At 49.0% G+C, this 17,500-nt stretch overlaps 1 protein-coding gene across 2 annotated transcripts in view; it reads left to right on the forward strand.

The window, feature by feature from the left end:
* Nucleotides 1-13,679: 13,679 nt before the first annotated feature.
* Nucleotides 13,680-17,500, forward strand: part of syf2 (SYF2 pre-mRNA-splicing factor) — a 5,151-nt gene continuing 1,330 nt past the window's right edge. Inside the window, exons 1-5 of one of the 2 annotated variants that reach the window (XM_064302284.1) lie at nucleotides 13,680-13,772; nucleotides 14,390-14,485; nucleotides 14,992-15,117; nucleotides 16,043-16,160; nucleotides 16,607-16,697. In XM_064302284.1, coding sequence (XP_064158354.1) covers nucleotides 13,707-13,772; nucleotides 14,390-14,485; nucleotides 14,992-15,117; nucleotides 16,043-16,160; nucleotides 16,607-16,697 — 497 coding nt within the window. In that variant the 5' untranslated portion in view covers nucleotides 13,680-13,706. Of the gene's footprint in view, nucleotides 13,773-13,795; nucleotides 13,820-14,389; nucleotides 14,486-14,991; nucleotides 15,118-16,042; nucleotides 16,161-16,606; nucleotides 16,698-17,500 lie in introns of those variants that run through there. The other variant, XM_064302292.1, reaches the window with a different exon arrangement.

Below are 17,500 nucleotides of genomic sequence, written 5' to 3' on the forward strand. Positions count from 1 at the left end.
AGCGTGACTCTACAGACAAGAAAATATATCTAAAAAAAGAAATATGTTGGAGGCAAGAAAAGGAAATGAACTGTAGACTTCTGATCCCAGAGACTATTTTTTTTAAATTTAAATTACTGCAGACAGTTTTCATGTAAAAATAACAGGATCGGAAACAGCAGGTCATTGCAGCTCTGTGCCTTTCTCCAAGCTGCAGGGTACGGTGACAAAGTCAGGCCAAAAAGCACAAACAAAAAAAATCTTTCTCTGGTCTGGCATCGCACATCACTCATTCGCCTTTCAGTCCGATCAACACTTGTGATCTGTGCACCGTTTAGATCATGTCTGTTACCCTTTCTTAACAGCCTATTACAGCAGTTAAGGTATTTACCAGTGATTGAGTGAGCAAGCGAGTGAGCGAGTGAGCGAGTGAGACAATGAGGGAGTGAATCAGTGAGTGAGTAAGTGAGGGAGTGAGTCAGTGAGTCAGTGAGAGAGGGAGTGAGTGAGCAAGTGAGTGAGCGAGTTTGGAAATTTATTCTAGTTCTAGTTCATTGTAGGGTCATTGAGTATGGGGTTCTCCTGGTCTCCCCTGATCAGGCAGTGAGTGGGGCTCAAAATGACCAATCAAATGTAGTCTAAAAATGTGCAAGCGATCACATGACCACCGTTCCCCACAGGGAAAACTCCAGAACTGAGATGGAACCAATCAGGGCCAGAAACGGCCTCACTGTCCTTTTTTTTCCCCCTAGTGGTTACAGTGTGGAACTGCCACGTACGCTGCCAAGGGGGAGAGATCAGCCAGACGCGCGGGGCAGGATTCCTAACATGGTTGTTCAAGGGGCTGATTCACACGCAGAAAAATTTCACACGTAAGTCTGAAAATTGTAAACAGGCTGCAGCTCAGATGTTCGCGCCGGCGTCTGTGAAAGCTGGCTGCATGAGAGAGGAAAGACGGGAGCCCAGCGGTGGGCCCTCACCAAACCCACACTGACTCCGCCGCTCCGTATCTACGGCTGAGTCCCAACCCCAGTCTGTTAGTGAGCCCTGGTCCCCCCCCCCCACAGCTGTCCGCACACCACACCGCACACAGAGCTGTCTCAGTGTAGCGACAGGTGATGTCCTCCCCCTATCTCTCTTTCTCTCTCTAGCTCTCTTCCACTCATCCCCGCTCTCTCTCATTCTCTTGCTCTCTCTCATTCTCTCTTTCTCGGTCACTGCCTCTCTCAGTCTCTCTCTCTCTCTCTGTCTCACTCTCCCTCTCTTCCCTTTCTCTCTCTTTCCCCTCTCTTTTTCTTCCCTCACTCTCTCTCTCGTTCTCTCATTCTCTCTCTCTCTCTCTCTCTGCCTCTCTCCCTCTCTTCCCTCTCTTTGTCTTCCCCTCTCCCCCCGCTCCTCTCTCTCCCATCTTCTCAGCGTGAAGTGGACACATAAGGAAGTGATCTGGGTGAGACCTGCAAATCATCACTTTTGTTTAAACCCCAGCACAGGACTGGGGGTGATCACCAGCCAGTTGCTCCCTTTCTCACCACTGGGGTGTGAGGGGGGGTTGGGGGAGGGTGGGGGTGGGGGCTCAGCCCCCTCTGGCATGTAGGCCCAGATAATGAGATGCTACTGGAAAAACCAAAAGTCTCTGCATTGTCTCTGAATTCCAAAGATGTACGCAGTGTTATTTATACTCAGTGTTCTCCCTATCCACCAGCAACCACAGCCCCCACCCACCCCCCCCCACCCCCCCATCCCCCAAACTTTACTGAAGTCTGTAGAGAGCCACTTTTATGAGTCACCACAAGAGCCAATCCCCAGATGTCTCGCACTGTATAATAACAGTCATTTCATAGGAGCGTTCTGCCAGAACAGGGAGGTGGCGGGACTGGGGTGGGGGGGGGGGGGTGCACCCAGTCCAATCATACTGTGGTTTATACATATGATGAGGGTGTGTTTTACAAAAAAAAAAAAACTCCCATGATACATTGCAGGAGGACACGCAGGGGGAGACTCGTTTGAGAGAGAGAGGGAGAGAGCGAGCAGGCCACACCGATTGTGTGTGCGGCGGCGGTTTCTATGGCTACAGCCGACCACAGGTGCGTGCAGGTGACTCCACGCGTTCGCCTTACAGGGGTTTCTGGAGCAGTTCCCGCGGAAACCAATGCTCTGACGTTCCAGATCCTGAAGCTTCACAGCTGGTCAGAACTATGGTGACAGATAGATAGATAGATAGATAGATAGATAGATGGATGGATAGACAGGCAGACAGACAGACAGACAGACAGATAGATAGACAGATAGACAGATAGACAGATAGATAGATAGATAGATAGATAGATAGATAGATAGATAGATGGATGGATAGACAGGCAGACAGACAGACAGACAGACAGATAGATAGACAGATAGACAGACAGACAGACAGATAGATAGATAGATAGATAGATAGATAGATAGATAGATAGATAGATAGATAGATAGATAGATAGATAGATAGATAGATAAAACAAATAAAATGAAAATAGAAAAGGAAATATATTTATATCAATGGGGAAAAAAGATATGTATGTACATAGTAGCTATCATAGTACACAGTAAATATCAACAGAGAGATAATGATTCTCATTTATACGACCGGATCCATCCATTCACAGTCTGCGCACGTGTCACGTGTCCGAGGAGGATCTGGCGCAGGATGTGAGCGTCTGCGAAGCGCGAGCGCTGAGCATGTGGAGGAAGAGGAGGAGGGGAAACAGAGCTAATATCATCAATGTGCTCTCCATTTCGGGAGAGAAAATGAGACGGAGCAGCTAACATCTCTGGGCGCACAGCTTTGTGCAATAAAAGAAACGGGGGGCTGGATCTGGAAATCTATAAATTAAAAAAAGGAGAGGAAATAATCAAAGCCAAAGCTAGTGGGGGAAAAAAAAGAAAGCAGACAGAGGTGGCTGTCATTTGAACTGCAGTCCCCATGAACCAGAGCGATAAAACATCGAAGGAGGAGTCAGAGGTAGAGAAGAAGTAGAGAGAGGGAGAGAGAGAAAGATTCTCTCATTCCCCCGCACTAAAACTGCTTGCTTACCACCACACACAGGCATACCAATATCCAACGTCCCCTCCAGCGGCTTACCTGAGAACCCCACCAGCACCCCCGTTCAGACAGTATAGCTAGCAGAAACCCAATGTCATTCAGACCAGTTAGGAATGTAGTAACACAGCATTAGAATGTTCAGTTAAGAACACAGCTAGTTAAGAATGTTCAGTTATGAACATGACCAGTTAAGAACGTTCAGTTATGAACATGGCCAGTTAAGAATGTTCATTTGGGAACATTAAGTGGCAAGCAGGCCAAACACCATTGGTACACTTGCACACACCCTCCTCGCTTGTAGCACCCCCACCCCCATGCCATCCTCTGTACCACCCTTGTGCTTTGTGGCATTACTACAAAGTCATCTGGGGGGGGGGGGGGGTGCACGAGGAAGAGGAAGGAGCGTGTCCTCAGTCATTTCATCCACATAAAGATGAAACAGGACTCTGCTGCCCCCTGAAGAAAAGGATGTGGGAGAGTGGAGGGTGGAGGGAGGAGCTAAACAAAAGAGGTAGGGAGGAGGGAGCATCATTTGACCTCCCCCACCCCCTCCCGCAAGTTTTTTTTTTTTTGCCCGATTGTGATTGGCTAATCCTGTCACCAGAGCCCTGAATTTACTAGGTAGGGCTACAGGAAAAAAAAAAAAAAAAAAAAAAAAGAAAAAGAAATCAGTCATGGCCAAGCGGCGGGCAAAGCCCAAACCGCCATGACCAGACAGGAAGTGACATCACGCAGCACGGTTTGGCACGCGGCAGGGATGACATTATAAAGGCCGCGGCACAGCGCGTGATGGGGGGGGGGGGCTGGGGGGGGGGGGGCAGGAACCGGTTAACCGCCGAAGAGGGGGAGGGGCATGGGGAACTGCTGAAGGGATGGGGAATGTGGTGAGGGGAGTGTGGTGAGGGGGAGGTGTGGGGGAGGTGTGGGGGGGTAATATTGCCGCTCTCTCTGAAGCTGAGCTGGCGGTACGCTTCCCTAATTTATCCCAGAGCACAGGAGCTGCTAACGACGCCTGCACCCTGCCCTGCCCCACAACCACCCCCCCCCACCCCTCCCCACCCCCCCACCCCATCCCCACCCCCCAGGATAAACAGTAGTGTCCCCACCAACCCCGCCGCCCCCCCGCTGTTCGCTTTCCCGGACTGGAAGCACTTACCCGCGTTAAACGCCGTCTTGTCAGGACGCAGTAAAGGGGCGGCGACATCCCGGGGACCATCGGCGGTTTGGACACGCGCGACAGGCAACGGGCCTCTGCTTAATGATGTGCGTAAAGACGGCTTTAGGAAGAGAGGGAGGGAGAGAGAGGGGGGGGAGAAAGAGAGAGAGAGAGAGGGACAGACTGTCCTGGCCACCGGTGGTTTGTCAGCTTGCAGTCAAAGCCGAGATGTGGCCACACATGTGATCCTCCGGATGGGCCTCTCTGTGTCTGTATCTGAGAGACTGACACGCATACATGCACACATACACACACACACACACTCTCTCATACACACACACACACACACACTCACCACACAACACTCTCTCTCTCTCTCACACACACACACACACACACACACACACTCTCTCACACACACACACACACTCTCTCTCTCTCACACACACACACACACACACTCTCTCTCACACACACACACACACACACTCTCTCTCACACACACACACACACACACACACACACACACACACACACACACACAGGACTTCTTGTGGCATTGTGGGCCACCGTACTGTGGCGTTTAGTGAACTGGACTTGTGGGCCGAGTGGTTGCAGTTTCCAAGCCACGGCACGGCACTTCTGTTGTCCCGCTTGGTGAAGGATCTCTACCTGTACGGCTCCAGTACCACATCCGTCTGTTAAAGAGGATTCTGCGTGAGACAGGGCAGGCTGTGCAGACTGCTCTGAATAAGAAATACTCTCTGTTCAGTGTAAATGTGAAATATTTTAATTAGGACATGGTCAGTTGGTGAACACCCCAATGGGGGTTGGGGGGGGGATCATGTTGAATAAACTTAGGGTATATCTAAAGAAAGTGAATTTTCAATGTCACACAAATGAACTGAGGGTAGTAATTTATTAAATATACATACAGTTTATTATAATTTTTTTTATTTTTCAGTAATTTGAAGGAATTTGAAGGTTATTGTCGCCTAAAGGATTTTATTACTACGAGCAATTAAAATTTTTAAGACCCAGGCCTGGTACACACAAACAGTGTGAATAATCCGGCTTTAGGCAGGGGCTCAGCGATAATGATAACGAGGCTCTGGCCAGGTAGTTCAGGTAGTTGGAACACAGACTGCGCCGTACAAGGTCACATGACCCACTGGGGTTCTGGTCTGTGGGGTTCTGGTCTGTGGGGTTCTGCTCTGTGGGGTTCTGGTCTGTGGGGTTCTGTTCTGTGGGGTTCTGGTCTGTGGGGTTCTGGTCTGTGGGGTTCTGGTCTGTGGGGTTCTGCTCTCTGGGGTTCTGGTCTGTGGGGTTCTGCTCTGTTGGGTTCTGGTCTGTGGGGTTCTGGTCCCGGTCTGTACCGTAGCGGCGCTGCTCGTAAGCTGTAATTTTCTTTCAGTGTAACTTCATCAGGAGGGATTTAGTGGGCCTGGAAAACAGTCCTTTTTTCACTTAGACATCTCCCCCCCTTCCTCTCTCTCTCTCTCTCTCTCTCTGTTTCTCTCCCTCTCTCTCTCTCTTCCTCTGTTTCTCTCTCTCTCCCTCCCTCTCTCTCTCTCTCTCTGTATCTCTGTCTCTCTCTCCCTCTCTTCCTCTGTTTCTCCCTCTCTCCCTCCCTCTCTCTCTCTCTCTCTCTCTCTCCCTTCCTCTGTTTCTCTTTCTCCCCCCCCCCCCACCCCCTCTAACACAGAGGCGCGCCGAGCGCAGAGTCTGAAAACAAGGCTGCAGAGGAGAGGCTTTATAGTTTAATGGACTCCACTAAGTACATTTCGCCCCCTGAATTACCTCACGATTAGGGTGGGATCTGGTTTCTGCATTCTGTAAACACGCTTTCCCTCTCTGCCAACACAGACGCGGGCCTCTCATTTCTAAACCCTCCGGTGTTTTTAGAGGAGGAGGGGAACAAATGCATCTTTAAGGCCTTAAATTCCCCGGAGTGCACTCCTGTTTTTTTTAACGCGTTACCCAGCCAGCCAGCCGATCCCGGAGGAAGGACTCCCCGTTCCCCGCCCCGTGGAGCCTCTCATCGAGGAGCCTGAGCTCTTAATAGGGGCCGAGCAAACAAAGGAACGCCACCAAACTCAGAGACATCTCAAAGAACCAAAACAAAACAAAACAAAACAAAAAAACACACAAGAAAAACAGCATCCGTGCAGTTGAAACAGTTCTGGTGCAGTTCCGGTGCTTTCTTCGTCTTGCTGAATGGAGGTATTGAGGTATAACAAAAGAAGCTTTTCACTTCACGAGCTACAGTTCTCTCTGTGTGTGAGTTGACAAGATACCTGCATATTGTGGGCTTTGATGGCTTTGAAATGGCCACACATCAATCAATATCTCACCTCCGAAGCACCAGAAACTCACCCGACCTGCTCTCACTGTGCTTTTGACTTTTGTGTTTCAGGAAGCGTTTATAGTAAAAGAGGTGGTGGGGGAGGGGGGGGGGGGGGAGGGGGTGGGGGGGGGGGATCATAGGGAAGGAGAAACACACAAAAAGTGAGATGAGGGTACAAGCTGGGAATCAAACCTGGGACACAAAGCACCTCCACACCCCCCGACAGGGAACAGCAGCTCCAAGTGCGTGTGTGTGTGCGTGTGTGTACGTGTGTGTGCGTGTGTGTACGTGTGTGTGCGTGTGTGTACGTGTGTGTGCGTGTGTGTTTGTGTGTGTTCGTTCGTGCGTTGCTATCTGCCGCGTGGCCTCCTCTCACTGCACAGAGAGAGTGTGAGACAGTTAGAACCTTCACATCCAAATACATAAAGGATCTGTTTACCCAAACGGATCGCTGTTTCGCGAGAAGCAAAACAGACCTGCCATTTTCCCACCTTTTCACAAAACTGGACGCCTCAGGCAGGAGAAAATTCCGAGCCCTTCTCTGGAATTTGCCCCACTCCAGATTCACACTCAACCCATTCAGCAAACGCTCCTATCAAGATCCACTCACACAACCCGCATTCTTCCTACACACGACCCATGCGATCAGTTGCATATTTTTTTTGCTGAAGCAATTCAGGTGCAGTGCCTCTGCTCAAGGGTCCATTGGCAGCTTCCCGTCGGGGAATCGAACCCGCAGCCCCCGATTTCACCAGCCCGTTTAATTAAACAGCAAAATAATGTGAATAATCAAAAAAAAAAAGAAGAGAAAAAAAAATGGCATGTGAAAACCAGGCCTCTGATAATCAGAGGAACTTAAATGTGGGAAACTGTGATTTTTTACCAAGATCTCAAACAGGGGGGCAGAGCTGTGTGATATTTCTGTAGTCCCCCCCCCCCCCGGGAACTGAGCCGTGTGTAACTCGCTTCGTCTTGGGGGGGGGGGATGGTGAGGGGGGGGGGGTGTTCTTTTCGCAGCTGTGTGACCACAGGGCACCCACGAGGCACTGCCAGGGCCTTGATGGCAAGTGCCAACAACAGTGGAGCATTGTCGGACAGAGAGGATATCCTCATTGCCCGATGGGGCCAAGAGGGAGAGAGGGGTCGGGGTGAACAAACAAGACATCGGGACATGTGTGAACCTGGTGAACCTCGTCCACATGCTCAACCCGCTGCCCCCCCCTCCCCCTTCCGCTACCCCGCCCCGCAACCCAACCACCGCCCAGAGCAGCAGTGCGAGCGACCGCGGTCCCCAAAAACCCAGCATCATGTTTTGTTATTCGATAAAGACGAGTCATTTGAAAAAACAAGAAAAAAACATTACCAAAAATCACCGATGTTTCCGCGTGACTCGTCCTCCTTCCTTCCCAGCGCCTACACGCCCATTTTGACAGGCGAACAAAAACGTGAGAATCGGCCAGCTAGTCACCCGAGGAACTCCTTACGGCGCTGCGGCAGTCAGATACGACGGTTACACTCCGTTCTCTCTGCCGAGATGCACAGGTTCTGCGGCTTCTTGGAGGCGGTTTCTGCCAACATAAGCAGTTTGAATATGGTGACACACCTTGTGGCAGGCGGCTTTGGTGATGCACCACGACTGCGGCAACAGAAGCCGACTTTCAAGGAAACGGTGCCAATTTCAGCTCGACGGCCTCTCTCAGCTCGCTGCTGAAGGTTCGAGGGCCAGTGACAGCATGCTCTCTCCATTAAAGATGAGAAGAGTGGGGAATGTAAACATGTGTCAGTTTGATTAAACAATGTTTAGATCTGAAGCAAATGTGAGGAGAAGGGCTTCTGACGGCTGATTATGAAACTGTTATCAACCTGCTGCCTCACACACACACACACACGCACACACACGCACACACACACATGCAACACGCACACAGCACAACACACACACACACACACACACATGCACCACACACACACACACACACTCACGCACACACACACACGCACGCATCACGCACCACACACACACACACACACACACACAATGCACACACACACACGCACACACACACACACACACCCACGCACACAACACACACACACACACAGCACACACACGCAACACCACACACACACACACACACACACACACACACAGCACGCACACGCATGCACACAACACCAGCACACACACGCGCACACACACACACACACACTCACACACACGCACGCATGCACACACACACATACACACACATGCGCACACACACACGCACGCACACACACACGCACGCACACACATATGCACACACACACACGCACACACGGAAACACACACACACACGACTCACACTCACGCACGCACACTCCACACACACACACATGCACACACACATGCATACGCACACACACACACACACGACTCACACACACATGCACTCACGTGCACATGCACCCTTTTGCATCTCCCTCAGCAGAAGCTCTGTAAGAAGGCAGTTGCATCATCCGCAGTGACCCGAATTCAGTGGGTGAGAAACGTTCTAAAGCCAGGAGGTAAAAACCTGACCGTACATCGAGCCAAACTCACAGCGCAGAGGCCATGTTAGCAACCCACAGAGAGACATGTGGGCGCAAGACCACCGCCTGTCCTCTTTTCTGTTATTACCCCTCTCCCACTCATTCCTCCCTCTTTCGTAACCGCCCTCTCCCTTTAATTGCGAACAGTAATTGGGATAATAAAGCACGCAGGATTAGTCAGATTTCCTGATGGAGAGAGAAAAAGAGAGAGAGCGAGAGAAAGAGAGAGAGAGAGAGAGAGGGAGAAGAGAGAAAAACACATCTGTTTGGCCACAGCGAACTGAGTCCTACACAGGGGTGTGCCGGGGGGGTGGGGTGGAGGGGTGGGGGGGGGGGCGTAATGGCTCTTAATTGGGAGTTAAATTATCTGTGGCCAAGAGGAGACCACTACAGAAGAGCTGGTGGTCTTAGAGTGCCCAGATGCGTATTCCTCTTAACCGACCGGCTTCTCATTCGCCTAAAAACGGTCAATAAAAACAAAAGTACTCTATCAAAGGACCAACTGCATCCGTCTAGGTTTGAAAAAAAAATTAAAAGAAATATCGACAAAAATAAGAGACAAAAAGGGAAGCGTGGAGCGCCTTTTGTTGCTTTGGGTTTGCTGGGGGTGTTTTGATTTCCATGCTTTCCTTTGCTTTATATTTATAAATATATATTTTTTGCTGTTTTTTAAATATAAGTATTAAATGTATTACCTGAACCACTGTATAATTATTGCCCAGCATGAAATGCATTTAAAATATACAAAATTCAAATAATGTAATTAACAGAAACTCTGTTGCCAAAATAAAATGGGCGGAACACGTGCGGTTTCCACCAATAGCAAAGAACGTCTCATTCAACAGCTAGACATCTTTGTTGAGCAGCTGATTAGTAGAGTCAGGTGTGCCGAATTAGGGTTGGAGTGAAACCTACAGGATGGTAGCTTTCCAGGAACAGGTTGGGTGACCTGCTCTTAGCTGTTGATATAGGATTTTTTTGGGTTTTAGATGAAAACCTAAGATGTAGATCTCCAGAACACGGTTTTGCCAGCATATCATAGCTGTCAAATGCAGATATGCTTTGTCAGGTCGTGAAAACTAAGGACAGTGGTTCCCAGAAACAGGGTTGGCATTCCACTGCTCTAGCTGTCGAATGAGGTGTGGCTTTGTTAGGGTTGGAGTGAAAACCTACAGGGTGGTAGATCTCCAGGAACAGGGTTGGGTAGCCCTGCTCTAGCTGTCGAATGAGATGTGCTTTGTCAGGGTCGGAGTGATAACCTACAGGACGGTAGATCTCCAGGAACAGGGTTGGGCAGCCCTGCTCTAGCTGCTGAATGAGGTGTGCTTTGTCAGGGTCGGAGTGAAAACCTACGGGACAGTAGATCTCCAGGAACAGGGTCGCCGTAAAAGGGAGGGCTTAATTTGTAGCGGGCTGCTCTGGAGGTGAGCGCAGGGCTCTCTGAAGGCTTTGCCTGACTCCACGGCTGCGTTCCCCACGCGTTCCTCAGCATCGCAGCCTGTTAAATGAGAGACTCCTGTATCCGTTGGGGTGCAGCAGGGTTTTTTGAGGCGACACAGTGAGACTCTGCAAGGTGCGGTCCAGCCGTGGCAAGAAGCGGGGCTTTGAGGTCACCCCACCCCCTTGCCCCCCCCACCCCCCCAGTGAGAGAATCCGGAAGACCACACGTGTGTTACACATTACTTTTATGATGGCTACATCAGCTGCTCCGAAAGAGAGAGAGAGAGACAGAGAGAGAGAGAGAGGAAGAGAGAGAGAGAGAGAGCGACAAAAAGAAAAGAAAAACAAAGATTTATAACTCTCTGGTCGTGACAAAGAAGTTCCTTTTTAAGCACCCCCAAACCCCCCCACCGCCGAGACACTATTGGATGCACATGAAGACCGACGAACTGTCCACATTAATCTCTCAGCAAACCCCCAAAATGGCCTCCCAGGGACACAGGCGGATGTTCCCCGAGCTTCAGGCCTTGTTCTCCGTCCCAGCGTTTGCCTTTGCTCTTACGGTATTCACGTCTTTAATTGATTAAGAGTAAGATCACATCCTCCCCACCCTCCCCCTCCCCCTCCCCCTCCCCCCACCCCCCTCGATTTTTATTTTGGTGAGCACGACGATCACAGAGCGGTGTCCATCATTCCTTCATCTTGTTTTTCTTTTTCTTCCCGCCTCCATCTGGCTTCCAGGGAAACCCGTCAGGCTATTAGCGTCGCCTGTGATCTCGGCGACGCTTTAATCTAACACTGTAAACTTCAGTTAATTACATCCCCCCCCATTTTAAAAGGAGGCTATTAATTTCAAACGCAATCAAGTGGGGGAATGCGTGTATTTCGATCGTTCCGGAGACACACTGGCGTGGAACAAGTCTAATTTATTTCAGGTTGTGCGCGCACGTGTGTTTTTGCGCTCCGGGTTTTCAAACAGGCTATCTGCAGGACGAATACGGAAGCTGGTGGGTTGACTGACTGGTTGGCCAGGTCGGTCACGATGAGGCCAAACCTGGAGCCGGCCACAGGAGGACAGGCTTCCCCCCCCTTTGGACTCCGAAATTCCTCCGAAGGTTCCTTCCAAAAAATGTCGTTCGGAGAGTTCTTTCCTGTCACTGTCACACTAGGTTTGCTTTTTTTGTGTGGGGGGGGGGTCTACTGTGAAGCCCACTGTGACAAATGTTTTGTGATCGTTGGTTTTGACCGACTGTGCAGCGGGCCCAGCGGTGGCTATGAAAGCACCCTCCACGCAGTGTAAATACCGTACGTGCTCCACACAAAGGCCCCGCTGGGTATTGGAGTCTCCAGCTCCAACGGCTCAGCCGTGTCTCGTTAAAAAACCCCACCGCGTGTGGTTCAGGGAGTTTCCCCCGCAGTGGGAAACCAAGAGAGGCTGTTTGTGTGATTCAGTGTCTAAATTCACAATACCGCCGCCACCCCACCCCTCCCCAGCCACCCCCTCCATCCCACCCCACTCCCCACCCACAAACCCCCTAACACCCGCTCCCCCCCCCCTCCCCTTCCAATCCGTGATCTATAAAACCGCACCCACTTCCACAGTCTCTGGATGGATGTCAAAAAGCACCAAAGTCCCACAAAACCCCAACAGTGAGCCATGGAAACTGAGAGGATATGACCTCGTAAACCTCGCCGGGCTCCTCCTTCTTCTGAGTTTTTAATCAGCCTGGAAAGCCATTTGGCACGGGGGAAAAATAAAATAAATAAAAAATAAAAAATAAATGTAGAAAACACCGTGCCGTGATTTCCAGCAAATGACGACCAATCGAACGTCCCCCATATCGGCTAGGCCTCACCAGCACCTGACAGGGTTCCCGGCAGGTTTCCTGATGAATTGTGGGAGTCTGGTCCTGATCAAATAAATAAGTAAGTAACTTTGGGGCTACAGGAACACGCGATCTTCTTTAGTCATATGATCTCCTTTATTCAGGCTTAGGTAGTGTCATTTTGTCAGTCGGCACCTCTTGAATAATCTGTGCCAGTAGAGTTTTCTGGTTTCCTTAAAATCCCGGAAGAACCACAAAGAACCAGTATGCCCTGATTTTTATTATTATTTTTTTTCTTCAAACAAGAACAGTGTATTCCTTCCATCAGCAGGCTGGGCTTTAAGGCAAGGCCCGCGGTTACTCATCGTCTCTGTAGGCTCACGGCCTCCGCCCTAATTTATTCCCGCAGCGAATTCGCAGCGAGACGGGCGGGAAGTGAGTTCCCCTCGACCCCCTACATCTTCATCCTCGCGTAGCCGTGCGCGGTCTGTTTGCCATCAATCACTCCGAGCGAAGAACCGCGCTGGCAGAACGACGCTCCTTCCCCGGATCCTCGAACCCGAGCCTTTCACACCAGTCCTTAACTCCATTCGCAACAGCGAGCTCAGATGCAACACGATGTAAAAAAATACGCAAGTTTAACGTGTGAAACTGATCAAGACTCACGGTAATGACTAAAGGAGACTAGGCAACACGTTCTGAAGTTGTTGGACAATGTGCTCGTTGTTGCCGGTACCTTCATTCCCTTGCATTGATCTCTTCCCCGCAGTCCAACAGTCGATTTATTTCTCACGCAAATAAACAAATAAATATTATGTGTGTGTTGTACATTGATGATTCAGATGAATGCCTGGTGTATGTGGCATTAGAGGTGTGTCAGTGTTGGCTAGCATTCAATAACTCCGGGCAATTACAGAAATATCTCCTGTGATTATTGTTTACTTAAATAATTTGAGGGCAATCCCCTTGGCAGACAAATCAAATTCTGTAAGCACTCTGTTAATTGCTTCAACAAATATGAGAACTGGGAATTTAGGTCAAATGTAATTTCCGTAGATTGTCTGGTCAAGCAACTACTTGAAGCATGTGTCTTACAAAAAATTATTTAGCCATTCATATTTTTATGCTGTGGTCATTTACTTCTCAATATTTAATTATTCCACATATAAAGAAAATGTTCAATGCGATGAAAGCATTGTGTTCTTTTTCACGGCTTAAATTTTCAGTGTCAATAATAAATTAAAATTCGTATTAATTGCAGAGTTGTGGCTGTGATGCGAATTCTCTCCTATTCTCTTCTTTCTGTCTATGGTAGTATTGCTTACGTCACATCCGGTACACAGTTCCGCTTCTATCATGGAGCCTGCTACGCAGGTTAGTAAATAGACTGTTGATGTGTATAGATCAAATTTAACATGTTGGTAAGACCTTAATATCTAATTTCGCATTGGTAAAGTGTTGTTTAAGGTTTGGGTTTTACGTGAATTACGCTGATTTAACGTTAAACCATTGTCGTACTTGATCTGGGGTTTGTTTACCACCTGGAAACTAGCAAGCTAAGCTAACGGATTTCCTTATTAACCATCTTAGCTACCTAACCTTATCAAGCAACTGTTAAGAGTACCGATAACTTATGGGGCATTTATTCCGATAGCAAGTTATTAAACATTAAACATTAGGTTGCAGCGTCTGTCTGATATATATATGGCAATTCTGTCCCACAATTTATATGCCTGCGTGTTCGAACAAGTTAGCAGTGCTCGCTAGCAGGCAAGATAACGTGTTAACATTCACAACAACACCAGAACGGATTTGATCCGGATTTCTGAAATGTATTGATTGCTATTAATATGAACCACCATCCATGTCTATATGGTTACTGTTTCAATAAAAATCTAAGTACCTTGTTTAAGTGTGCAGAGCGATTGTATAACTTTGTCTTTCTCCTTTTCCCCCGTAATGACCGTTAAATTCCGTTTTTTATGTTTCAGACTGGAGATTTGGGGGCTGATAAGCCAAAAGAGATGACACTTGCTCAGAAAAAGGAAGATAGAATGCAGAGGTTCCGTGAACTGCATTTGAAAAGGGTGAGTTTCAGCATCTCGTTCGGTCCATCAGTAATTATAATGAAGCTATTTGCACCAAACAGCTGCACATTTCTTTAAAACAAGTGTTAATGCAGGAATGTTCTGGTTCGTACAAGGTGAGGATAAAAGCTATAATTTCTGCAGTTTTTTGTTACCTTTTGTTGTAAGCATGTCTGAGACTTAATTTTTTTCTACTCAGAATAATTGTGCTGCCAATTCTAATTGCACAAGACTACTCTCTCTCGATACTTGGGCAAGATCAGGCTGTATTTTACATGCTTGCAATTGGAATTTTTTAATTTTTTTATTATGTACCACTGTGTGTATTAATATATAATATTGGTTGTTTACTTTGTGTGTGTGCACGTGTGCGCATGGGTGTATGTGGTTTATACAACCCGCAGAGCATCCTTCACCATTTGGACTGGTTTTTTGACCTGTCTTTGGGAGGTATTTTGTAACTAGATTGAATTTCGATGTGAATTTGCCCGTGTTTCTGTGCACAGAACGAAGCTCGGAAGCTCAATCACCAGGAGATGGTGGAGGAGGACAAGAGACTGAAGCTGCCCTCCAACTGGGAGGCCAAGAAAGCTCGCATGGAGTGGGAGCTGCAGGAGGGAGAGAAGAAGAAGGTGGCTCCTCCCTTCATTCACTTAAACCTTACATTACATTGCATTACAGGCATTTGGCAGACGCCCTTATCCAGAGCTATTTACACTGCATTAATTTACACAGCTGGATATATACTGAAGCAATGCAGCAGTTAAATAACTTTATAACGACAGTGTCCTACTGAGCCTGTGACCTTCAGGTTACAAGACCAGTTCCTTCCTCATGATACTACACTGCTGCCCTGTATAAAAGAAATAAATATAGCACGCGTCAAGACTTGTATAGTATCCATTTATACAGCTTCAAGGCTACAGTAGCAGGGCCCCACCTGGGAATCGAATCTGAAGCCTCTTCCTGAGAGAACTGACCCGCGCAGACATAGAGCCACCAAGCCTGCTTCTTTCTCTTATTAATGTGAACACAGTCTCTTGCCGTATTCACATTTATAAGAGATTGGTCAGAATGAATGTTTCAGCAACTTTAGGATTCGGCCTGCGTGTTGGTGTTAGCTGCGATGATCATATTTCCCACGGTGGTGAAATGTGTTGCCTAGTCTTACAGAATCAGAATCTACCAGGATTAGTGCAGCCACGTGAGTCAGTGAGTAAAAAGTGAGTGTGTATGTGTGCGAGAGTGTGTATTTGTACCTGTATGTGTGTGTTTGTCTGTACCTCTATGTGTATGTATGCGTTTGTGTGTATGTGTGTGTGTACCTGTGTGTGTGGGGTGAGTACGGTACCCACAGTGCCCTTACCGTGCATGTGCGTGTGTGTGTGTGTGTCTATGTGTGTGTTTATGTGTGTGTGTATGTGTGTGTGTATCTGTACCGTGCGTGTGTGGGGTGAGTACAGTCCCCACAGTGCCCTCACCGTGTGTGTGTGTGTGTGTGTGTGGGGTGAGTACAGTCCCCACAGCGCCCTCACCGTGTGTGTGTGTGTGTGGCAGGACTGCGTGGCGCGTGGGGAGGACTACGACCGCGTGAAGCTGCTGGAGATCAGCGCCGAGGACGCCGAGCGCTGGGAGAGGAAGAAGAAGAAGAAGAACCCCGACCCCGGCTTCTCCGGTGAGCCGTCCCGCCACGCGGCGCCGTCGCCCCGGTTACGCTCGGCGGTGGGGGGGTCCTCTGCGGACGCGTCCGCGGCACATCAATCGCCCCATCCCCCCCCCCCCCCCCCCTTTAATCCGCTCCAGTTCCGACGCGTCCCCCCAAAATATGGCCGCCATCTGGGGCCCGTATTCAGCGTTGGAGTCTGAGGAGGAAACACTGCTGGCAGCGGGAGAGAGAGGGGCGGGAAGAGAGAAAAGAACAAAAAAAAAAAAAAAAAAACAATAGATGCCTCCTTGTTTCCTTCTTAACGAGAGGCAGGCATCGTTTTGTCATCGGGTTTTTTTTGTTTTCTTTCTTTTTTCCCCTCTGTCTGTGTGTCTGTGTGCCGTTTGTTCCGCTAATTAACGGACTTCTTTTTGTTTCCCGGCGCGGCGGTGGCGGCGGCGCTCTCTGCCGAGCAGGCTACGCCGAGGCACAGCTGCGGCAGTACCACCGGCTCACCAGGCAGATCCGGCCGGACATGGAGGAGTACGAGAGGCAGCGGGAGCGGTGGTGAGTCCGGGCCGTTCTCCTCCGGGTCGTTTCTGTGTGTGTGTGTCGCGCGGGGAGAAACGGGACGTTTAGACGGGGAACTCCGCCCCAAAATAGATGTCATAATGGGGTACATTCTGTCCTGGTCAGGATCATTAGTACGACATGCATTTAACAGGTCCAACCACCTTTCTCATCTGTGTCTCCAAATATGGCAGGCAGCTTCTACGTAGTTGCTGCCTGCCATGTCATAAGAATTTCTTTGCTCAGAATGACCTTGTGTTAAACTGTGCACTTGACAAATAAAAACACTTTGACTTTGATATACCCACATATAATGACATCAGTGAGATAAAACTTATCTTCTCATCCTTTAAGCCAGGGGTTCCCTTTGTATTGGAGAATTTTGCGCACAGGACACACGTCAGATTTTTCTCTGTATGTCTGAAGTCACAGTCACAGCGTTCTCCACCCCCCCCCGTGTCCTGCGTGCGGGGTCTCAGTAGAACTCATTACCAGTTTAGGCTTTTTGGCCCTGGTGGGATGCCGTAGTGGGTGGTGTAATGGTGTGATGCAGATGGTTTATAATGCGGGTGCAGGGGCTTAATGGGGCATTGTTTGGATGGAGGTTGAAGTGGGAAAGCAGATTACACCCTGTTCTCTGAGGAGGGACTCATTAATCACCAGCCTCCCTGGATCAAAGCACGCAGTGTTCATGCTTCATAAATATATTGTTTTGTGGGAGCACTGTGTTCCGTGGCACGGTACTTAAATACATTTTCATAGCAGTGATGTAACGTCCTGTTTCCCTGTCGTGCAACAGT

Source organism: Anguilla rostrata, chromosome 1, assembly GCF_018555375.3.
Source record: "Anguilla rostrata isolate EN2019 chromosome 1, ASM1855537v3, whole genome shotgun sequence".
NCBI classification, from domain to species: domain Eukaryota; kingdom Metazoa; phylum Chordata; class Actinopteri; order Anguilliformes; family Anguillidae; genus Anguilla; species Anguilla rostrata.